The 22,580-nt window shown below is 49.3% G+C and overlaps 1 protein-coding gene across 4 annotated transcripts in view; it reads left to right on the top strand.

Moving 5' to 3' along the window:
- The window catches only part of RhoGAP68F (Rho GTPase activating protein at 68F), a 124,047-nt gene that overhangs the window by 19,036 nt on the left and 82,431 nt on the right, over positions 1-22,580 (top strand). The window contains exon 1 of one of the 4 annotated variants that reach the window (XM_045741005.2): positions 20,711-21,092. The exons of 2 other annotated variants lie outside the window; for them this stretch is intronic. In XM_045741005.2, coding sequence (XP_045596961.1) covers positions 21,059-21,092 — 34 coding nt within the window. In that variant the 5' untranslated portion in view covers positions 20,711-21,058. Of the gene's footprint in view, positions 1-20,710; positions 21,093-22,580 lie in introns of those variants that run through there. One more of the 4 variants, XM_045741003.2, reaches the window with a different exon arrangement.

Raw genomic sequence — 22,580 nt, 5'->3', positions numbered from 1 at the left:
TGTGGGTGGGGACGAGGACAGGTTGACGAGTTTAGCAGTTACCAGGGAGGATGTTCTTAAACAAATAGTAAAACTCAAACCAAACAAATCCCCAGGGCCCGATGAAGTGTTTGCCAGGGTGCTTAAAGAATGCAAAGAGGAGCTTTGTGACCCACTGTCAACCATATTTAATAAATCAATAGAGTCAGGCAGAGTGCCAGAGTTTTGGAAAGTTGCTAATGTGATACCAGTTTTTAAGAAAGGAGATAGATCACTTGCGTCTAACTATCGACCAATTAGCCTAACGTCTATTGTGGGAAAGTTACTCGAATCTATAATAGCAAATAAAATTCGTCTTCATCTTGAAAAACATAAATTAATAATTGAGTCGCAACATGGTTTTATAAATGGCCGTTCATGTTTAACAAATTTGTTATCTTTTTATTCTAGCATTGTTGAGGCAGTTGATAGTGGTAAGGATTGCGATGTTGTATACCTTGACTTTAGCAAAGCTTTTGATACAGTGCCACATGAAAGACTGATTAAAAAAATAGAGTCTCATGGTATTGGGGGTGCTATATTAAGCTGGATTAGGGCATGGCTATACCAAAGGAAACAGAGAGTTAGTATAAATGGAATCAAGTCAGAGTGGGAAAATGTTGTAAGTGGAGTGCCTCAAGGCTCTGTCCTGGGACCTCTGTTGTTTATAATATATATAAATGATTTAGATTCAGGTTTGAGTAGCAACATTTGCAAATTTGCCGATGATACGAAAATCGGTAGGGAAATTAATTCGGAGGAGGACTCACTATCACTTCAAGTTGATCTAGATAGGGTTTTGAAATGGTCAAAGGATTGGCAGATGCAGTTTAATGCTGATAAATGTAAAGTTCTGAGGTTAGGTAATGATGATAGAGTTACAAGATACGAGCTAGATGGTGTTGTGATTGCGAAGTCGGATTGCGAAAGGGATCTGGGAGTTATGATTAGTAAGAATTTAAAACAAAAGGATCAATGCATAAATGTTCGTAATAAGGCAAATCGGACACTTGGATTTATTAATCGCAGCGTTAGTAACAAGACACCTGGTGTGGTTCTCAAGCTATATCTTGCTCTAGTTAGGCCCCATTTAGATTATGCAGTTCAGTTTTGGTCGCCATATTATAGAATGGATATAAATTCACTTGAACGTGTCCAGCGTAGGATGACTAAGTTAATTCCCCAAATTAGAAATCTTTCATATGAAGAAAGATTAACAAAGCTTAAGTTGCATTCACTGGAAAGGCGAAGAGTTAGGGGTGACATGATAGAGGTTTACAAGTGGATGAATGGACATAACCGGGGGGATATTAATAGGGTATTAAAAGTATCAACTCAGGACAGAACACGAAACAATGGATATAAATTGGATAAGTTTAGATTTAGGAAAGACTTGGGTAAATACTGGTTCAGTAACAGGGTTGTTGATTTGTGGAACCAATTGCCGCGTAACATTGTGGAGGTGGGGTCCCTCGATTGTTTCAAGCACGGGTTGGACAAGTATATGAGTGGGATTGGGTGGTTATAGAATAGGAGCTGCCTCGTATGGGCCAATAGGCCTTCTGCAGTTACCTTTGTTCTTATGTTCTTATCTAACACATCCTAAATCCAACCCAATCTAACACATCCTAAATCCAACCCAATCTAACACATCCTAAACCCAACCCAATCTAACACATCCTAAACTCAACCCAATCTAACACATCCTAAACCCAACCCATCCCAACCTAACCTAACTAAAATAAGAGATTGATAAAGATTAAGGCACCCAAGAGGCGGCACGGGTATGAATAACCCGTACAAAAATAGACAAAATGTTGTTTGATAAATGGAGTGAGGAAGTTGCGTGAGGTGACTGTGAGGTGACAAAGGTGAGGCAGCGTGTACAGGTCATGGAGCCTGCTGTCCCAGGGTCTCTGTCAGCTAGCTACACGACGGTCTAGTGTTGGTCGCCAGCCGCTTGCTGCTCTCTAGAAACAGTACCAGACGTGTCTGCAACGTGTCTGCAACATGTCTTGGACGTGTCTTAGACGTGTTTTCAACGTGTCTTGGGCGTGTCTTCAACGTGTCTTGGATGCGTCCTCATCGTGTCTTCGACGTGTCTTCAACATGTCTTGGACGTGTTTTCAACGTGTCTTGGGCGTGTCTTCAACGTGTCTTCCACGTGTCTTAGACGTGTCTTTAACGTGTCTTCAACGTGTCTTGATGCGAGAGACTGGAAGATTATGTTAATAAACCAGTTAACAGCGGGGAGAATAGTAGTCAATATTCTCTCTCTTACCCGTCCAGGCAACTAGAAATGATAACCGGGTAAATTCAGACAAATGATAACCGGGTAAATGGTGGTTATGTTGGTAGGGAGAGTTGAGTTGTGACGTCACCGTTGGGGGTGGTGGCTGGCTCTCCCCCCCCCCCCACCATTCACATGGTTTTCAACCTCTCGTTACCAATCTGCTCTCAGGAATTGCTCCAGCTCGTATCCGGCCAATTTGCTCCCAACAACACTTCCGCACGCCTTCCTCAAGGTGTGTGTGTGTGTGTGTGTGTGTGTGTGTGTGTGTGTGTGTGTGTGTGTGTGTGTGTGTGTGTGTGTGTGTGTGTGTACTCACCTAGTTGTGCTTGCGGGGGTTGAGCTCTGCTCTTTCGGCCCGCCTCTCAACTGTCAATCAATCAACTGCTACTAACTACTAACAAATTATCCCCCCCCCCACCAGGAAACAGCCCGTGACAGCTGTCCAACTTCCAGGTACCTATTTACTGCCATGTAACAGGGGCATCAGGGTGAAAGAAACTCTGCTCATTTGTTTTCCACCATGGCCGGGGATCGAACCCCGGTCCATAGGACTACGTATCCAGCGTGCTCCCCACCCAGCCACCGGCCCCCTGTGTGTTCCTTCTTCACACAGTTCTCCTTCATTGTCTTGGGCAGCCTCACATTCCACACACATATATATATATATAATATAGGGGGGTACCACCACTGGTGCAATTATAGGGACCCACAGCCTCAGAGAAGGGAACACAGAGCACTCAGGGAAAAACTTGACATTTAACTCTGAATACGAAAGAGTGTTCACTTCTCCTACCACCCCCTTATATATATATATATATATATATATATATATATATATATATATATATATATATATATATATATATATATATATATATATATATATATATATATATATAGTACGTACACACATACTACCGTATGTGTGTGTACTTCCGTTTCTGTATGTGTGTACTTCCGTTTCCGGCCATTGGCACTTGCGTGTCCGGAATGGGTGTGGAGGCGGCTTCCACTCCTTGTGGTCGTGGCTGTCACTAGAGCATTCCTTTCCGGTCAGGGAGCTAGCTGCAAGCACCAACAGGCTGGGTGATCAGGTTGTTGACGAGGTCTGCCTAGGTACCGGGTCCGGTTATCCGCTATAGTTAAGTTAGGTACCTAACGTAGGTAAGTTAGGTAAGGTGCCATAGCGTGGAATTAAGGTAGTTAGTATGTATCTTGAGGTTATCTTGAGATGATTTCGGGGCTTTAGTGTCCCCGCGGCCCGGTCCTCGACCAGGCCTCCACCCCCAGGAAGCAGCCCGTGACAGCTGACTAACACCCAGGTACCTATTTTACTGCTAGGTAACAGGGGCATAGGGTGAAAGAAACTCTGCCCATTGTTTCTCACCGGCGCTACGGATCGAACCCGGGACCACAGGATCACAAGTCCAGCGTGCTGTCCGCTCGGCCGACCGGCTCCTGTTGTCTTTACGCTGTGAATCTGAGGGTCCAGCTGTGTTTTGGTGATGGGTCGGTGAAGCTGATCAGCTGCGGTGTGATCGCTGCGTCTGGCTGAGAGCAGCTGTCTCCAACAGTCAGGTTGATCAGACGACCAGCCAGGAGGCCTGGTCAACCTGGTACGGGGAACACATCTAGGTGAGTACATGGGGAGGGTAGCAGGTGTAGGGTAGCAGGTGTAGGGAAGTAGGTGTAGAAGAGCAGGTGTAGGGGAGCAGGTGTAGGGTAACAGGTGTAGGGGAGCAGGTGTAGGGGAGCAGGTGTAGGGGAGCAGGTGTAGGGCAGCCCACACCCAGCAGTGCAGTACAACATAACTATTAGTCACAGCCCAGATAACTCCCCCCCCCCCCACGCCTCGGGGGGGGGGGGAGTAGGTCGAGACCCCCCCCCCCCTCTTTCATTTGCCTCTAGTTTACCTTAAGGTGGCTTACAGAGTTTGTTTGACTCCTCCATCCTGCACCAGAAGCCAGGCGTGTCTTAGGATAATGTGATCGGTGAGGCTGTTGGTGACAGCAACTGGCATTCTCAGTGGTGGGGTGTTAGGGGCGATCAAGACCCGGGTCCCGTCGTCTGTGTGTGGTCATGGCCTCTCAGGGACAGGAAGCCAGGTGGGGTTGTCGTGGGGGGCCCTAAACCGGACCTTCCCCGGGATGCAACCCACAACAGCTCCCTAACTCTCGGTTGCCTGTTTCCTACTTGGTGAACAAGTGCATCAGATGAAAGGAAACTTGGACAATCGCCTCCGTCCTCCCCCCCCCCCCCCCCCCGGAGTCGAACCCGGGGCCATTGGGTTGTGGTCATATTTGATGACGCAATAATAATGTCAGTAAGGGTCACGGTAATATTAGTAGGGCGCCTGACGGCTCAGTGGACACCGCTCGGGATTCGTAGTCCTGAGGTTCCGGGTTCTATACCCGGTGGAGGCGGTAACAAATGGGCAGACTTTTTTTCACCCTGATGCACCTGTTACCTAGCAGTAAATAGGTACCTGGGAGTTAGACAGTTGCTATGGGCTGCTTCCTGGGGGTGTGTAACAAAAAGGAGGCCTGGTCGAGGACCGGGCCGCGGGGACACTGAGCCCCGAAATCATCTCAAGATAACCTCAAGAGAGATATATGGTTGACTGTGGAGTGTTTGATAACATCTTGGTGAACCTTGTGTTCACCAAGATGTTCATCACGGAAGAACATTAGGTTCTTCAGTGTTCTCCTCTCGCCCAGTACGTTAAAAATGCCACCTATTAATACCAATTAGAGCACTGTGGTAGTGACGTTTTCTATGTCTGTGCCTCGATGGGTTAGGTGGGTTGCTTGGGTTAGTACGTTACTGGGGCGGCAACACACTTGTATTTTAGTGAACAAGCGTGTAGTGTGTAGTGTAGTGTATTGTAGTGTATTGTAGTGTGTACTGTAGTGTAGTGTAAGTCAGTTGTATTACACAGAGGCATATAGTGGTGGGGCGGGTTAGCGGTGAGTGTGTGTGGGGGGGGGGGTACTCTGACCTAGATGTGCTTGCGGGGGTTGAGCTCTGGCTCTTTGGTCCCGCCTCTCACCTAGTCCCATTTCCATAACTTTACATTTGCTCGTGTTGAACTCCAGTAGCCATTTCTCTGACCATCTGTGCAACCTGTTCAGGTCCTCTTGGAGGATCCTACAATCCTCATCTGTCACAACTCTTCTCATCAACTTTGCGTCATCCGCGAACATCGACATGTAGGACTCTACTCCTGTAAACATGTCGTTAACATATATTAGGAATAGAATTGGTCCCAGCACCGATCCTTGAGGTACTCCACTCGTCTACCCGTATTTCTACTGCCTCTCGTCTACCCCTACATCTACTGCCTCTCGTCTACCCCTACATCTACTGCCTCTCGTCTACCCCTACATCTACTGCCTCTCGTCTACCCCTACATCTACTGCCTCTCGTCTACCCCTACATCTACTGGCTCTGGTCACTGCCCCAGCCTGTGTGTCACCGCTGCCAGTGCCGCCAGGAGGTTAGTGTGGTTACCTTGAGGTTACCTTGAGGTGCTTCCGGGGCTTAGCGTCCCCGCGGCCCGGTCGTCGACCAGGCCTCCTGGTTGCCGGACTGATCACCATATGGTGGCGCCATATCCGTCACGTTCCTGTTGTCTTGAAAGACGGCCAAGTGGCGTTCCCTTGGCCGCTCCTGAAGGTCCTGGTCCCTCGGTGCTTGAGCAATTATGGAGGGACCTTTGACAACCTGCCGGCTTCCCGTCGAGGCCACTGGAGTGGGTGGCGCTCAAGTAATTTGAGGTATCCATAGAGACCACTTAAGATGCTGGCCCCCTGAGATAAATTCTTTTAAGGTAGCTCCTGGTTAAAGATTCGCTACCTGGGACAAAGTTCCAAGTAGCACGGGCTATGCCGAGCCCGTAACAGCCCGTTTTGGGTTATAAACACACCCGGATGTTTCTCTGATGTGAAGGTTACGTCTTATTCGTCACCCTCCTTCCGGCCTCATAACTTGACATTTGTCAGTTAAAGTCTATCAGCCGTCTTCTGTAAAATCTATTGTAAAATGCTTCTCAGTAATAAGTCGATTTTTTTTTTTAGAACATAAATGGTTGGGCACGTTTTCTTTCACCTCATACGCATGTTCACCTGGCAGTAAATATTCAGGAGTTAGGTAACTGTTGTGGGTTGCGTCCCACAACAGTGGCACGTCCTAGGGGGGGGGGGGGCTAGGCCTTGAAGTGAGGCTTCAAGCAAGAATGACCTCAAGTTTGTGGCTGGGTAGAAACTGTTGTATTTCTGAGTATTTCGTAAAATTGTATTCTTTTTGTATTTTGTTGTATTATTTCCATATACAATAGTTGTTACATTGTTGTACAGCCAGCAGCAGGAGGCGTAGCGTTACCGGCGGGCCCTTAACCCTCGGCGCCTGACAGCTGGGTGGACAGCGCTTCGGATTCGTAGTCTTCAGGTTCCGGGTTCGATCCCCGGTGGAGGCGGAGACAAATGGGCAAAATGTTTCTTTCACCCTGATGCCCCTGTTACCTAGCAGTAAATAGGTACGTGGGAGTTAGACAGCTGCTACGGGCTGCTTCCTGAGGGTGGAGGCCTGGTCGAGGACCGGGCCGCAGAGACACTAAGCCCCGAAATGATCTCAAGATAACCTCTGAGGATAACCCTTGTGTTGTTGAAGTTGTTCAACAACCAGGTACCTGTTTACTGCTGGGTGAACAGAGACTACAGTTAAGGGTTGGCGCCCAGTCAATCCTCCCCCACCAGGATACGAACCCAGGCCATAGCCCTCGCGAAACGCCGAGCGAGTGCTCTGCCACTGCGCCAAGGGGACTGGACTCTCTTCGTAACTATTGCTGGGATTTATCAAGCATTAATGTATCTATTTACGAAACCTTTATATCTTCCCTCAATCATAGCGGCATTGTTTAAATAAAGTAAACAGTTTACCAGCTTGTAAACTCCACAACACAAAGTTGTTATTGTTATAAACAACCTCGTAGCGCTTCGGGGCTCATAACCTGTTTAATACATGTAAACACACCCGCCATGATTGTGGAAAGATGTAGAGGTTTCGCAAGTGATTGGGGTAAATGACTTAACCAATTCTGGCCCGGTGTTGTGTCGTTATAGCACAAGATGTTAGACGTGAGGTGGAGAGTTTTGTGGGGTGTTAAGATGTCCTTCTGGGGCTGACAGCTGACTCTTGTTTGTGGCACATACTAACACACCTTTGTTAGACGGGTCAACCATGCACTCCAGCCTTTGTGGCACACACTAACACACCTTTGTTAGACGGGTCAACCATGCACTCCAGCCTTTGTGGCACACACTAACACACCTTTGTTAGACGGGTCAACCGTGCACTCCAGCCTTTGTGGCACACACTAACACACCTTTGTTAGACGGGTCAACCGTGCACTCCAGCCTTTGTGGCACACACTAACACACCTTTGTTAGACGGGTCAACCATGCACTCCAGCCTTTGTGGCACACACTAACACACCTTTGTTAGACGGGTCAACCATGCACTCCAGCCTTTGTGGCACACACTAACACACCTTTGTTAGACGGGTCAACCATGCACTCCAGCCTTTGTGGCACACACTAACACACCTTTGTTAGACGGGTCAACCGTGCACTCCAACCTTTGTGGCACACACTAACACACCTTTGTTAGACGGGTCAACCGTGCACTCCAGCCTTTGTGGCACACACTAACACACCTTTGTTAGACGGGTCAACCGTGCACTCCAGCCTTTGTGGCACACACTAACACACCTTTGTTAGACGGGTCAACCATGCACTCCAACCTTTGTGGCACACACTAACACACCTTTGTTAGACGGGTCAACCATGCACTCCAACCTTTGTGGCACACACTAACACACCTTTGTTAGACGGGTCAACCATGCACTCCAGCCTTTGTGGCACACACTAACACACCTTTGTTAGACGGGTCAACCATGCACTCCAGCCTTTGTGGCACACACTAACACACCTTTGTTAGACGGGTCAACCATGCACTCCAGCCTTTGTGGCACACACTAACACACCTTTGTTAGACGGGTCAACCGTGCACTCCAGCCTTTGTGGCACACACTAACACACCTTTGTTAGACGGGTCAACCGTGCACTCCAGCCTTTGTGGCACACACTAACACACCTTTGTTAGACGGGTCAACCATGCACTCCAACCTTTGTGGCACACACTAACACACCTTTGTTAGACGGGTCAACCATGCACTCCAGCCTTTGTGGCACACACTAACACACCTTTGTTAGACGGGTCAACCATGCACTCCAGCCTTTGTGGCACACACTAACACACCTTTGTTAGACGGGTCAACCATGCACTCCAGCCTTTGTGGCACACACTAACACACCTTTGTTAGACGGGTCAACCGTGCACTCCAGCCTTTGTGGCACACACTAACACACCTTTGTTAGACGGGTCAACCATGCACTCCAGCCTTTGTGGCACACACTAAGACACCTTTGTTAGACGGGTCAACCATGCACTCCAGCCTTTGTGGCACACACTAAGACACCTTTGTTAGACGGGTCAACCATGCACTCCAGCCTTTGTGGCACACACTAAGACACCTTTGTTAGACGGGTCAACCATGCACTCCAGCCTTTGTGGCACACACTAACACACCTTTGTTAGACGGGTCAACCATGCACTCCAGCCTTTGTGACACACACTAACACACCTTTGTTAGACGGGTCAACCATGCACTCCAGCCTTTGTGGCACACACTAAGACACCTTTGTTAGACGGGTCAACCATGCACTCCAGCCATTGTGGCACACACTAAGACACCTTTGTTAGACGGGTCAACCATGCACTCCAGCCTTTGTGGCACACACTAACACACCTTTGTTAGACGGGTCAACCGTGCACTCCAGCCTTTGTGGCACACACTAACACACCTTTGTTAGACGGGTCAACCATGCACTCCAGCCTCTGTGGCACACACTAACACACCTTTGTTAGACGGGTCAACCATGCACTCCAGCCTTTGTGGCACACACTAACACACCTTTGTTAGACGGGTCAACCGTGCACTCCAGCCTTTGTGGCACACACTAACACACCTTTGTTAGACGGGTCAACCATGCACTCCAGCCTTTGTGGCACACACTAACACACCTTTGTTAGACGGGTCAACCATGCACTCCAGCCTTTGTGGCACACACTAACACACCTTTGTTAGACGGGTCAACCGTGCACTCCAGCCTTTGTGGCACACACTAAGACACCTTTGTTCGACGGGTCAACCGTGCACTCCAGCCTTTGTGGCACACACTAAGACACCTTTGTTAGACGGGTCAACCGTGCACTCCAGCCATTGTGGCACACACTAACACACCTTTGTTAGACGGGTCAACCGTGCACTCCAGCCTTTGTGGCACACACTAAGACACCTTTGTTAGACGGGTCAACCGTGCACTCCAGCCTTTGTGGCACACACTAAGACACCTTTGTTAGACGGGTCAACCGTGCACTCCAGCCTTTGTGGCACACACTAACACACCTTTGTTAGACGGGTCAACCGTGCACTCCAGCCTTTGTGGCACACACTAAGACACCTTTGTTAGACGGGTCAACCGTGCACTCCAGCCTTTGTGGCACACACTAAGACACCTTTGTTAGACGGGTCAACCGTGCACTCCAGCCTTTGTGGCACACACTAAGACACCTTTGTTAGACGGGTCAACCGTGCACTCCAGCCTTTGTGGCACACACTAACACACCTTTGTTAGACGGGTCAACCGTGCACTCCAGCCTTTGTGGCACACACTAAGACACCTTTGTTAGACGGGTCAACCATGCACTCCAGCCTTTGTGGCACACACTAAGACACCTTTGTTAGACGGGTCAACCATGCACTCCAGCCTTTGTGGCACACACTAAGACACCTTTGTTAGACGGGTCAACCATGCACTCCAGCCTTTGTGGCACACACTAACACACCTTTGTTAGACGGGTCAACCATGCACTCCAGCCTTTGTGGCACACACTAACACACCTTTGTTAGACGGGTCAACCATGCACTCCAGCCTTTGTGGCACACACTAACACACCTTTGTTAGACGGGTCAACCATGCACTCCAGCCTTTGTGGCACACACTAACACACCTTTGTTAGACGGGTCAACCATGCACTCCAGCCTTTGTGGCACACACTAACACACCTTTGTTAGACGGGTCAACCATGCACTCCAGCCTTTGTGGCACACACTAACACACCTTTGTTAGACGGGTCAACCGTGCACTCCAGCCTTTGTGGCACACACTAACACACCTTTGTTAGACGGGTCAACCATGCACTCCAGCCTTTGTGGCACACACTAAGACACCTTTGTTAGACGGGTCAACCATGCACTCCAGCCTTTGTGGCACACACTAAGACACCTTTGTTAGACGGGTCAACCATGCACTCCAGCCTTTGTGGCACACACTAACACACCTTTGTTAGACGGGTCAACCGTGCACTCCAGCCTTTGTGGCACACACTAACACACCTTTGTTAGACGGGTCAACCATGCACTCCAGCCTCTGTGGCACACACTAACACACCTTTGTTAGACGGGTCAACCATGCACTCCAGCCTTTGTGGCACACACTAACACACCTTTGTTAGACGGGTCAACCGTGCACTCCAGCCTTTGTGGCACACACTAACACACCTTTGTTAGACGGGTCAACCATGCACTCCAGCCTTTGTGGCACACACTAACACACCTTTGTTAGACGGGTCAACCATGCACTCCAGCCTTTGTGGCACACACTAACACACCTTTGTTAGACGGGTCAACCGTGCACTCCAGCCTTTGTGGCACACACTAAGACACCTTTGTTCGACGGGTCAACCGTGCACTCCAGCCTTTGTGGCACACACTAAGACACCTTTGTTAGACGGGTCAACCGTGCACTCCAGCCATTGTGGCACACACTAACACACCTTTGTTAGACGGGTCAACCGTGCACTCCAGCCTTTGTGGCACACACTAAGACACCTTTGTTAGACGGGTCAACCGTGCACTCCAGCCTTTGTGGCACACACTAAGACACCTTTGTTAGACGGGTCAACCGTGCACTCCAGCCTTTGTGGCACACACTAACACACCTTTGTTAGACGGGTCAACCGTGCACTCCAGCCTTTGTGGCACACACTAAGACACCTTTGTTAGACGGGTCAACCGTGCACTCCAGCCTTTGTGGCACACACTAAGACACCTTTGTTAGACGGGTCAACCGTGCACTCCAGCCTTTGTGGCACACACTAAGACACCTTTGTTAGACGGGTCAACCGTGCACTCCAGCCTTTGTGGCACACACTAACACACCTTTGTTAGACGGGTCAACCGTGCACTCCAGCCTTTGTGGCACACACTAAGACACCTTTGTTAGACGGGTCAACCATGCACTCCAGCCTTTGTGGCACACACTAAGACACCTTTGTTAGACGGGTCAACCATGCACTCCAGCCTTTGTGGCACACACTAAGACACCTTTGTTAGACGGGTCAACCATGCACTCCAGCCTTTGTGGCACACACTAACACACCTTTGTTAGACGGGTCAACCATGCACTCCAGCCTTTGTGGCACACACTAACACACCTTTGTTAGACGGGTCAACCATGCACTCCAGCCTTTGTGGCACACACTAACACACCTTTGTTAGACGGGTCAACCATGCACTCCAGCCTTTGTGGCACACACTAAGACACCTTTGTTAGACGGGTCAACCATGCACTCCAGCCTTTGTGGCACACACTAAGACACCTTTGCAATATTAACACTTGCAACACCATTCCAATTTTGTGTTGAGTGTGTTTTTGTAAATGTTTTTGTACTTATTTTTGTCCCAGAGTGTTAGTGAGTGTCCCAGAGTGTTAGTGAGTGTCCCAGAGTGTGTTAGTGAGTGTCCCAGAGTGTTAGTGAGTGTCCCAGAGTGTGTTAGTGAGTGTCCCAGAGTGTGTTAGTGAGTGTCCCAGAGTGTGTTAGTGAGTGTCCCAGAGTGTGTTAGTGAGTGTCCCAGAGTGTGTTAGTGAGTGTCCCAGAGTGTGTTAGTGAGTGTCCCAGAGTGTTAGTGAGTGTCCCAGAGTGTTAGTGAGTGTCCCAGAGTGTTAGTGAGTGTCCCAGAGTGTTAGTGAGTGTCCCAGAGTGTTAGTGAGTGTCCCAGAGTGTTAGTGAGTGTCCCAGAGTGTTAGTGAGTGTCCCAGAGTGTTAGTGAGTGTCCCAGAGTGTTAGTGAGTGTCCCAGAGTGTTAGTGAGTGTCCCAGAGTGTTAGTGAGTGTCCCAGAGTGTTAGTGAGTGTCCCAGAGTGTTAGTGAGTGTCCCAGAGTGTTAGTGAGTGTCCCAGAGTGTTAGTGAGTGTCCCAGAGTGTTAGTGAGTGTCCCAGAGTGTTAGTGAGTGTCCCAGAGTGTTAGTGAGTGTCCCAGAGTGTTAGTGAGTGTCCCAGAGTGTGTTAGTGAGTGTCCCAGAGTGTGTTAGTGAGTGTCCCAGTGTGTTAGTGAGTGTCCCAGAGTGTTAGTGAGTGTCCCAGAGTGTTAGTGAGTGTCCCAGAGTGTTAGTGAGTGTCCCAGAGTGTGTTAGTGAGTGTCCCAGAGTGTGTTAGTGAGTGTCCCAGAGTGTGTTAGTGAGTGTCCCAGAGTGTGTTAGTGAGTGTCCCAGAGTGTGTTAGTGAGTGTCCCAGAGTGTGTTAGTGAGTGTCCCAGAGTGTGTTAGTGAGTGTCCCAGAGTGTGTTAGTGAGTGTCCCAGAGTGTGTTAGTGAGTGTCCCAGAGTGTGTTAGTGAGTGTCCCAGAGTGTGTTAGTGAGTGTCCCAGAGTGTGTTAGTGAGTGTCCCAGAGTGTGTTAGTGAGTGTCCCAGAGTGTTAGTGAGTGTCCCAGAGTGTTAGTGAGTGTCCCAGTGTGTTAGTGAGTGTCCCAGAGTGTTAGTGAGTGTCCCAGAGTGTTAGTGAGTGTCCCAGAGTGTTAGTGAGTGTCCCAGAGTGTTAGTGAGTGTCCCAGAGTGTTAGTGAGTGTCCCAGAGTGTTAGTGAGTGTCCCAGAGTGTTAGTGAGTGTCCCAGAGTGTTAGTGAGTGTCCCAGAGTGTTAGTGAGTGTCCCAGAGTGTTAGTGAGTGTCCCAGAGTGTGTTAGTGAGTGTCCCAGAGTGTGTTAGTGAGTGTCCCAGAGTGATAGTGAGTGTCCCAGAGTGTGTTAGTGAGTGTCCCAGTGTGTTAGTGAGTGTCCCAGAGTGTTAGTGAGTGTCCCAGAGTGTTAGTGAGTGTCCCAGAGTGTTAGTGAGTGTCCCAGAGTGTTAGTGAGTGTCCCAGAGTGTTAGTGAGTGTCCCAGAGTGTGTTAGTGAGTGTCCCAGAGTGTGTTAGTGAGTGTCCCAGAGTGTGTTAGTGAGTGTCCCAGAGTGTGTTAGTGAGTGTCCCAGAGTGTGTTAGTGAGTGTCCCAGAGTGTGTTAGTGAGTGTCCCAGAGTGTTAGTGAGTGTCCCAGAGTGTTAGTGAGTGTCCCAGTGTGTTAGTGAGTGTCCCAGAGTGTTAGTGAGTGTCCCAGAGTGTTAGTGAGTGTCCCAGAGTGTTAGTGAGTGTCCCAGAGTGTGTTAGTGAGTGTCCCAGAGTGTTAGTGAGTGTCCCAGAGTGTGTTAGTGAGTGTCCCAGAGTGTGTTAGTGAGTGTCCCAGAGTGTGTTAGTGAGTGTCCCAGAGTGTGTTAGTGAGTGTCCCAGAGTGTGAGTGAGTGTCCCCACAGCGTGAGTGAGTGTCCCAGAGTAAGAGAGTGAGGGTGGAACATGGCTACCACACACGCGCGCGTGTGTGTGTGTGTGTGTGTGTGTGTGTGTGTGTGTGTGTGTGTACTCACCTAGTTGTACTCACCTAGTTGTGTTTGCGGGGGTTGAGCTCTGGCTCTTTGGTCCCGCCTCTCAACCGTCAATCAACAGGTGTACAGATTCCTGAGCCTATCGGGCTCTGTCATATCTACACTTGAAACTGTGTATGGAGTCAGCCTCCACCACATCACCCCCTAATGCATTCCATTTGTCAACCACTCTGACACTAAAAAAGTTCTTTCTAATATCTCTGTGGCTCATTTGGGCACTCAGTTTCCACCTGTGTCCCCTTGTGCGTGTTCCCCTTGTGTTAAATAGACTGTCTTTATCTACCCTATCAATCCCCTTCAGAATCTTGAATGTGGTGATCATGTCCCCCCTAACTCTTCTGTCTTCCAGCGAAGTGAGGTTTAATTCCCGTAGTCTCTCCTCGTAGCTCATACCTCTCAGCTCGGGTACTAGTCTGGTGGCAAACCTTTGAACCTTTTCCAGTTTAGTCTTATCCTTGACTAGATATGGACTCCATGCTGGGGCTGCATACTCCAGGATTGGCCTGACATATGTGGTATACAAAGTTCTGAATGATTCTTTACACAAGTTTCTGAATGCCGTTCGTATGTTGGCCAGCCTGGCATATGCCGCTGATGTTATCCGCTTGATATGTGCTGCAGGAGACAGGTCTGGCGTGATATCAACCCCCAAGTCTTTTTCCTTCTCTGACTCCTGAAGAATTTCCTCTCCCAGATGATACCTTGTATCTGGCCTCCTGCTCCCTACACCTATCTTCATTACATTACATTTGGTTGGGTTAAACTCTAACAACCATTTGTTCGACCATTCCTTCAGCTTGTCTAGGTCTTCTTGAAGCCTCAAACAGTCCTCTTCTGTTTTAATCCTTCTCATAATTTTAGCATCGTCCGCAAACATTGAGAGAAATGAATCGATACCCTCCGGGAGATCATTTACATATATCAGAAACAAGATAGGACCGAGTACAGAGCCCTGTGGGACTCCACTGGTGACTTCACGCCAATCGGAGGTCTCACCCCTCACCGTAACTCTCTGCTTCCTATTGCTTAGATACTCCCTTATCCACTGGAGCACCTTACCAGCTACACCTGCCTGTCTCTCCAGCTTATGTACCAGCCTCTTATGCGGTACTGTGTCAAAGGCTTTCCGACAATCCAAGAAAATGCAGTCCGCCCAGCCCTCTCTTTCTTGCTTAATCTGTGTCACCTGATCGTAGAATTCTATCAAGCCTGTAAGGCAAGATTTACCCTCCCTGAATCCATGTTGGCGATTTGTCACGAAGTCCCTTCTCTCCAGATGTGTTACCAGGTTTTTTCTCACGATCTTCTCCATCACCTTGCATGGTATACAAGTCAAGGACACTGGCCTGTAGTTCAGTGCCTCTTGTCTGTCGCCCTTTTTGTATATTGGGACCACATTCGCCGTCTTCCATATTTCTGGTAGGTCTCCCGTCTCTAGTGACTTACTATACACTATGGAGAGTGGCAAGCAAAGTGCCTCTGCACACACTTTCAGTACCCATGGTGAGATCCCATCTGGACCAACCGCCTTTCTAACATCCAGATCCAGCAGGTGTCTCTTGACCTCCTCTCTCGTAATTTCGAACTCCTCCAAGGCCGCCTGGTTTACCTCCCTTTCTCCTAGCACAGTGACCTCACCCTGTTCTATTGTGAAGACCTCCTGGAACCTCTTGTTGAGTTCCTCACACACCTCTCTGTCATTCTCTGTATACCTGTCCTCGCCTGTTCTAAGTTTCAATACCTGTTCTTTCACTGTTGTTTTCCTTCTGATGTGACTGTGGAGTAGCTTTGGTTCGGTCTTGGCTTTGTTTGCTATATCATTTTCAAAATTTTTCTCTGCTTCTCTTCTCACCCTGACGTACTCATTCCTGGTTCTCTGGTATCTCTCCCTGCTTTCTGGTGTTCTGTTATTCCGGAAGTTCCTCCACGCCTTTTTGTTCAGTTTCTTCGCTTCCATACATGCCCTATTATACCATGGATTCTTCTGTTGCTTCTCGGATTTTTCCCTTTGGGCCGGGATGAACCTGTTTACTGCCTCCTGACACTTTTGGGTAACATAGTCCATCATACCCTGTACAGACTTGTCTCTGAGGTCTGTGTCCCAAGGTATTTCACTTAGGAAACTTCTCATCTGTTCATAATTCCCCTTTCGGTATGCCAGCCTTTTGATTCCTAGTTCTTTTTGGGGGGAGATAAGTCCTAGCTCTACCAGGTACTCAAAGTTCAATACACTGTGGTCACTCATTCCCAAGGGCGCTTCCATCTTAACTTCCCTTATATCCCATTCATTTAGGGTAAATATCAAATCAAGCATTGCTGGTTCATCTTCTCCTCTCATTCTTGTTGGCTCTTTGGTATGCTGGCTTAGAAAGTTTCTTGTTGCCACGTCCAGCAGCTTAGCTCTCCATGTTTCTGGTCCTCCATGCGGGTCTCTGTTCTTCCAATCTATCTTCCCATGGTTGAAGTCTCCCATAATTAGTAGTCCAGATCCATTCCTGCTAGCAACAGAAGCTGCTCTTTCTATTATGTTAATGGTGGCCATGTTGTTTCTATCATATTCCTGTCTAGGTCTTCTGTCATTTGGTGGTGGATTATATATGACTGCGACTATAATTTTTTTCCCTCCATTTGTTACAGTACCTGCTATGTAGTCACTGAAACCTTCACAGCCCTGAATATCCATCTCCTCAAAATCCCAGCCTTTTCTTACCAGCAGAGCTACACCACCCCCACCTCTTCCTTCCCTCTCTTTCCGCATAACATAATAGTCCTGTGGGAACACTGCATTTGTTATTGTTTTCGTGATCTTTGTTTCTGTGAGGGCTATTATGTCTGGGTTTTCTTCTAGTACCAGTTCTCCAAGCTCATTTGCTTTATTTGTAATTCCATCTATGTTAGTGTACATCGCTTTGAGGCTCACTTTCTTCTGTCCCTTCTCAAATCGCCTCCTTGGTGAGTGAAAGGTGATAGTGATAGGGTGATAGGTTGTGTGTGAGTGTGTGTGTGTGTGTGTGTGTGAGTGTGTGAGTGTGTGAGTGTGTGTGTGTGTGTGTGTGTGTGTGTGTGTGTGTGTGTGTGTGTGTGTGTGTGTGTGTGTGTGTGTGAGTGTGTGTGTGTGTGTGTGTGGTGGTACACACAGGGGGCGACTCTGGTGTCACCTCTCTCACGGGCTAAGGTGACCCAGGAAGCCGGGGTCGGGAGCTGGAGCACGTGCGGGTTGTAGTTCGAGGCTGTGTTTGTAACAGGTGTGTACGGCCTCCTCGTCTCAAGGTCCTTCCATCTGGTATACATGTACACCAAGAGCGGTATACCTTGTTTATCAGTGTATGAACTAGTTTAAACTCTTGGGACGGTCTCAAAGCTCTCAAAATGTTCTCTCTGGAAAGGAGACGAGAGAGGTATCAAATAATATATACATGGAAGATACTGGAGGGCCAGGTCCCAAATTTGCACAGTAGAATAATAACATACTGGAGCGAAAGGTACGGAAGGAAATGCAGAATAGAACCAGTGAGGAGTAGAGGTGCCACGGTTATCTTGAGATGATTTCGGGGCTTAGCGTCCCTTCGGCCCGGTCCTTGACCAGGCCTCCTTTTTTGTTACATATCCCCAGGGAGCAGCAGCTGTCTAACTTCGAGGTACCTATATACTGCTAGGTAACAGGGGCATCCGCGTGAAAGAAATTCTGCCCATTTGTTTCCTCCTGCACCGGGGATGGAACGCAAAACCTTAGGACTACGAATACCGAACGGTGTCCACTCAGCCGTCAGGCCCCCTAACCTGTGTGTGTATGTTAATACCTGGTTGATACCTGGTTGATGGGGTTCTGTGAGTTGTTCTACTGCCCAAGCCCGGCCCGAGGCCAGGCTTGACTTGTGAGAGTTTGGTCCACCAGGCTGTTGCTTGGAGCGGCCCGCAGGCCCACATATACCTGGTTGATGGGGTTCTGGGAGTTGTTCTACTCCCCAAGCCCGGCCCGAGGCCAGGCGCGACTTGTGAGAGTTTGGTCCACCAGGCTGTTGCTTGGAGCGGCCCGCAGGCCCACATATACCTGGTTGATGGGGTTCTGGGAGTTGTTCTACTCCCCAAGCCCGGCCCGAGGCCAGGCTTGACTTGTGAGTGTTTGATCCACCAGGCTGTTGCTTGGAGCGGCCCGCAGGCCCACATATACCTGGTTGATGGGGTTCTGGGAGTTGTTCTACTCCCCAAGCCCGGCCCGAGGCCAGGCTTGACTTGTGAGAGTTTGGTCCACCAGGCTGTTGCTTGGAGCGGCCCGCAGGCCCACATATACCTGGTTGATGGGGTTCTGGGAGTTGTTCTACTCCCCAAGCCCGGCCCGAGGCCAGGCGCGACTTGTGAGAGTTTGATCCACCAGGCTGTTGCTTGGAGCGGCCCGCAGGCCCACATATACCTGGTTGATGGGGTTCTGGGAGTTGTTCTACTCCCCAAGCCCGGCCCGAGGCCAGCTTGACTTGTGAGAGTTTGGTCCACCAGGCTGTTGCTTGGAGCGGCCCGCAGGCCCACATATACCTGGTTGATGGGGTTCTGGGAGTTGTTCTACTCCCAAAGCCCGGCCCGAGGCCAGGCGCGACTTGTGAGAGTTTGGTCCACCAGGCTGTTGCTTGGAGCGGCCCGCAGGCCCACATATACCTGGTTGATGGGGTTCTGGGAGTTGTTCTACTCCCCAAGCCCGGCCCGAGGCCAGGCTTGACTTGTGAGAGTTTGGTCCACCAGGCTGTTGCTTGGAGCGGCCCGCAGGCCCACATACCCACCACAGCCCGGTTGGTCCGGCACTCCTTGAAGGAAATAATCTAGTGTCTCCTTGAAGATGTCCACGGTTTTGTGTATAGTAAATTAAGGTTTTCAATGACATGTATATAAGGTATACATGTGCGTATGTTTAGTGCATGAATACACATGAGCGTGATGTATGTATACTAGATGAGGGACCGTGCGTACTTGGCATGTGTGAATTTATAACATCGTACTTTCTTTAGGTTAGAATAGTTTTGGCTAGGTCAGGTTAGGATGGGTTAGGTCAGGTGTATGGATAGGTTAGGTCAGGTCAGGTTAGGATGGGTTAGGTCAGGTGTATGGATAGGTTAGGTCAGGTCAGGTTAGGATGGGTTAGGTCAGGTGTATGGATAGGTTAGGTCAGGTCAGGTTAGGATGGGTTAGGTCAGGTGTATGGATAGGTTAGGTCAGGTCAGGTTAGGATGGGTTAGGTCAGGTGTATGGATAGGTTAGGTCAGGTCAGGTTAGGATGGGTTAGGTCAGGTGTATGGATAGGTTAGGTCAGGTCAGGTTAGGATGGGTTAGGTCAGGTGTATGGATAGGTTAGGTCAGGTCAGGTTAGGATGGGTTAGGTCAGGTGTATGGATAGGTTAGGTCAGGTCAGGTTAGGATGGGTTAGGTCAGGTGTATGGATAGGTTAGGTCAGGTCAGGTTAGGATGGGTTAGGTCAGGTGTATGGATAGGTTAGGTCAGGTTAGGTCAGGTGTATGGTTAGGTCAGGTTAGGATAGGTTAGGTCAGGTTAGGATAGGTTAGGTCAGGTGTATGGATAGGTTAGGTCAGGTTAGGTCAGGTGTATGGTTAGGTCAGGTTAGGATAGGTTAGGTCAGGTTAGGTCAGGTGTATGGTTAGGTCAGGTTAGGATAGGTTAGGTCAGGTGTATGGATAGGTTAGTTCAGGTTAGGATGGGTTAGGTCAGGTGTATGGATAGGTTAGGTCAGGTTAGGATAGGTTAGGTCAGGTGTATGGATAGGTTAGTTCAGGTTAGGATAGGTTAGGTCAGGTGTATGGTTAGGATAGGTTAGGTCAGGTGTATGGTTAGGTCAGGTTAGGATAGGTTAGGTCAGGTGTATGGATAGGTTAGGTCAGGTGTATGGATAGGTTAGGTCAGGTCAGGTGTATGGTTAGGTCAGGTTAGGATAGGTTAGGTCAGGTGTATGGATAGGTTAGGTTAAGATAGGTTAGGTCAGGTGTATGGATAGGTCAGGTCAGGAGAGGTTAGGTCAGGTGTATTGATAGGTTAGGTCAGGTTGAGATAGGTTAGGTCAGGTGTATGGTTAGGTCAGGTTAGGATAGGTTAGGTTAGGATAGGGTAGGTCAGATTAGGATAGGTTAGGTCAGGTGTATGGATAGGTTAGGTCAGGTTAGGATAGGTCAGGTTAGGTCAGGTTAGGATAGGTTAGGTCAGGTTAGGATAGGTTAGGTCAGGTTAGGATAGGTTAGGTCAGGTTAGGATAGGGTAGGTCAGATTAGGATAGGTTAGGTCAGGTGTATGGATAGGTTAGGTCAGGTTAGGATAGGTCAGGTCAGGTCAGGTTAGGATAGGTTAGGTCAGGTTAGGATAGGTTAGGTCAGGTTAGGTCAGGTTAGGATAGGATAGGTTAGGATAGGTTAGGTCAGGTTAGGATAGGTTAGGTTAGGATAGGTTAGGTCAGGTTAAGATAGGTCAGGTTAGGATAGGTTAACTGGGTTTAGAGATTAACAATGACGTAGAGAAGTGCATCAGGTCCTCAGGTCTTAGACCCGTCTCAGGCGGCAGGCGTGTGGCGGCCTCTGGCAACTGCGTCAGCAGCACCCAATGACTAACGTGGGCGGCCCCAGACACCCTCAGTAACCTTAGCGTCGCCGTGGGAGGCTGTACGCCGGCTCTCTCTACCCCCCTGTGTCGCTCCTAGTGTCCTCTCCTACTAATACCTCCACCATTAGCGGTAATGGGACCGTGAAGGGCGCTAGTAATCTGCGGTAGCCATATACCCCTTAGTACCCCGTATAACAGACTGTGTCGTCACTAACGTCATTGAGGGGATTGTAAGGTTAAGACGGAGAGTGGTGAAGATTGTCCAGTAGCTGCAACTACCATCATGGGTAGTTACGGCATGATCATTAACACCCCAGGTGAGTCTTCCAGGAGCACCTGTATCATGCCTCGCTACTTGTACCCTATTGCAGCAGTCTGGCCCTGGACACGTGGGTGGTACTGGAGTCTGGCCCAGGACACGTGGGTGGTACTGGAGTCTGGCCCAGGACACGTGTGTGTGTGTGTGTGTGTGTGTGTGTGTGTGTGTGTGGTACTGGAGTCTGGCCCAGGACACGTGGGTGGTACTGGAGTCTGGCTTAGGACACGTGTGTGTGTGTGTGTGTGTGTGTGTGTGTGTGTGTGTGGTACTGGAGTCTGGCTTAGGACACGTGTGTGTGTGTGGTACTGGAGTCTGGCTTAGGACACGTGTGTGTGTGTGTGGTACTGGAGTCTGTCTTAGGACACGTGTGTGTGTGGTACTGGAGTCTGGCTTAGGATACGTGTGTGTGTGTGGTACTGGAGTCTGACTTAGGACACGTGTGTGTGTGTGGTACTGGAGTCTGACTTAGGACACGTGTGTGTGTGTGTGTGTGGTACTGGAGTCTGACTTAGGACACGTGTGTGTGGTACTGGAGTCTGACTTAGGACACGTGTGTGTGGTACTGGAGTCTGACTTAGGACACGTGTGTGGGGTACTGGAGTCTGACTTAGGACACGTGTGTGTGTGTGGTACTGGAGTCTGACTTAGGACACGTGTGTGTGTGGTACTGGAGTCTGACTTAGGACACGTGTGTGTGTGGTACTGGAGTCTGACTTAGGACACGTGTGTGTGTGGTACTGGAGTCTGACTTAGGACACGTGTGTGTGGTACTGGAGTCTGACTTAGGACACGTGTGTGTGGTACTGGAGTCTGACTTAGGACACGTGTGTGGTACTGGAGTCTGACTTAGGACACGTGTGTGTGTGGTACTGGAGTCTGACTTAGGACACGTGTGTGTGTGTGTGTGTGTGTGTGTGTGTGTGTGTGTGTGTGTGTGGTACTGGAGTCTGGCTTAGGACACGTGTGTGTGTGTGTGTGTGTGTGGTACTGGAGTCTGACTTAGGACACGTGTGTGTGGTACTGGAGTCTGACTTAGGACACGTGTGTGTGGTACTGGAGTCTGACTTAGGACACGTATGTGTGGTACTGGAGTCTGGTTTAGGACACGTGTGTACTCACCTATTTGAGTAGACTTAGTGTGTGTGTGTGTGGTACTGGAGTCTGGTTTAGGACACGTGTGTGTGTGTGTGTGGTACTGGAGTCTGACTTAGGACACGTGTACTCACCTAGTTGTCTTTGCGGGGGTTGAGCTCTGGCTCTTTGGTCCCGCCTCTCAACCGTCAATCAACAGGTGTACAGGTTCCTGAGCCTATTGGGCTCTATCATATCTACACTTGAAACTGTGTATGGAGTCAGCCTCCACCACATCACCCCCTAATGCATTCCATTTGTCAACCACTCTGACACTAAAAAAGTTCTTTCTAATATCTCTGTGGCTCATTTGGGCACTCAGTTTCCACCTGTGTCCCCGTGTGCGTGTTCCCCT

This window comes from Procambarus clarkii, chromosome 19 (assembly GCF_040958095.1).
Source record: "Procambarus clarkii isolate CNS0578487 chromosome 19, FALCON_Pclarkii_2.0, whole genome shotgun sequence".
Classification (NCBI taxonomy): Eukaryota; Metazoa; Arthropoda; class Malacostraca; order Decapoda; family Cambaridae; genus Procambarus; species Procambarus clarkii.
The sequence above is the reverse complement of the archived record's forward strand: the minus strand, read 5'-3'. Positions and strand labels throughout refer to the sequence as shown.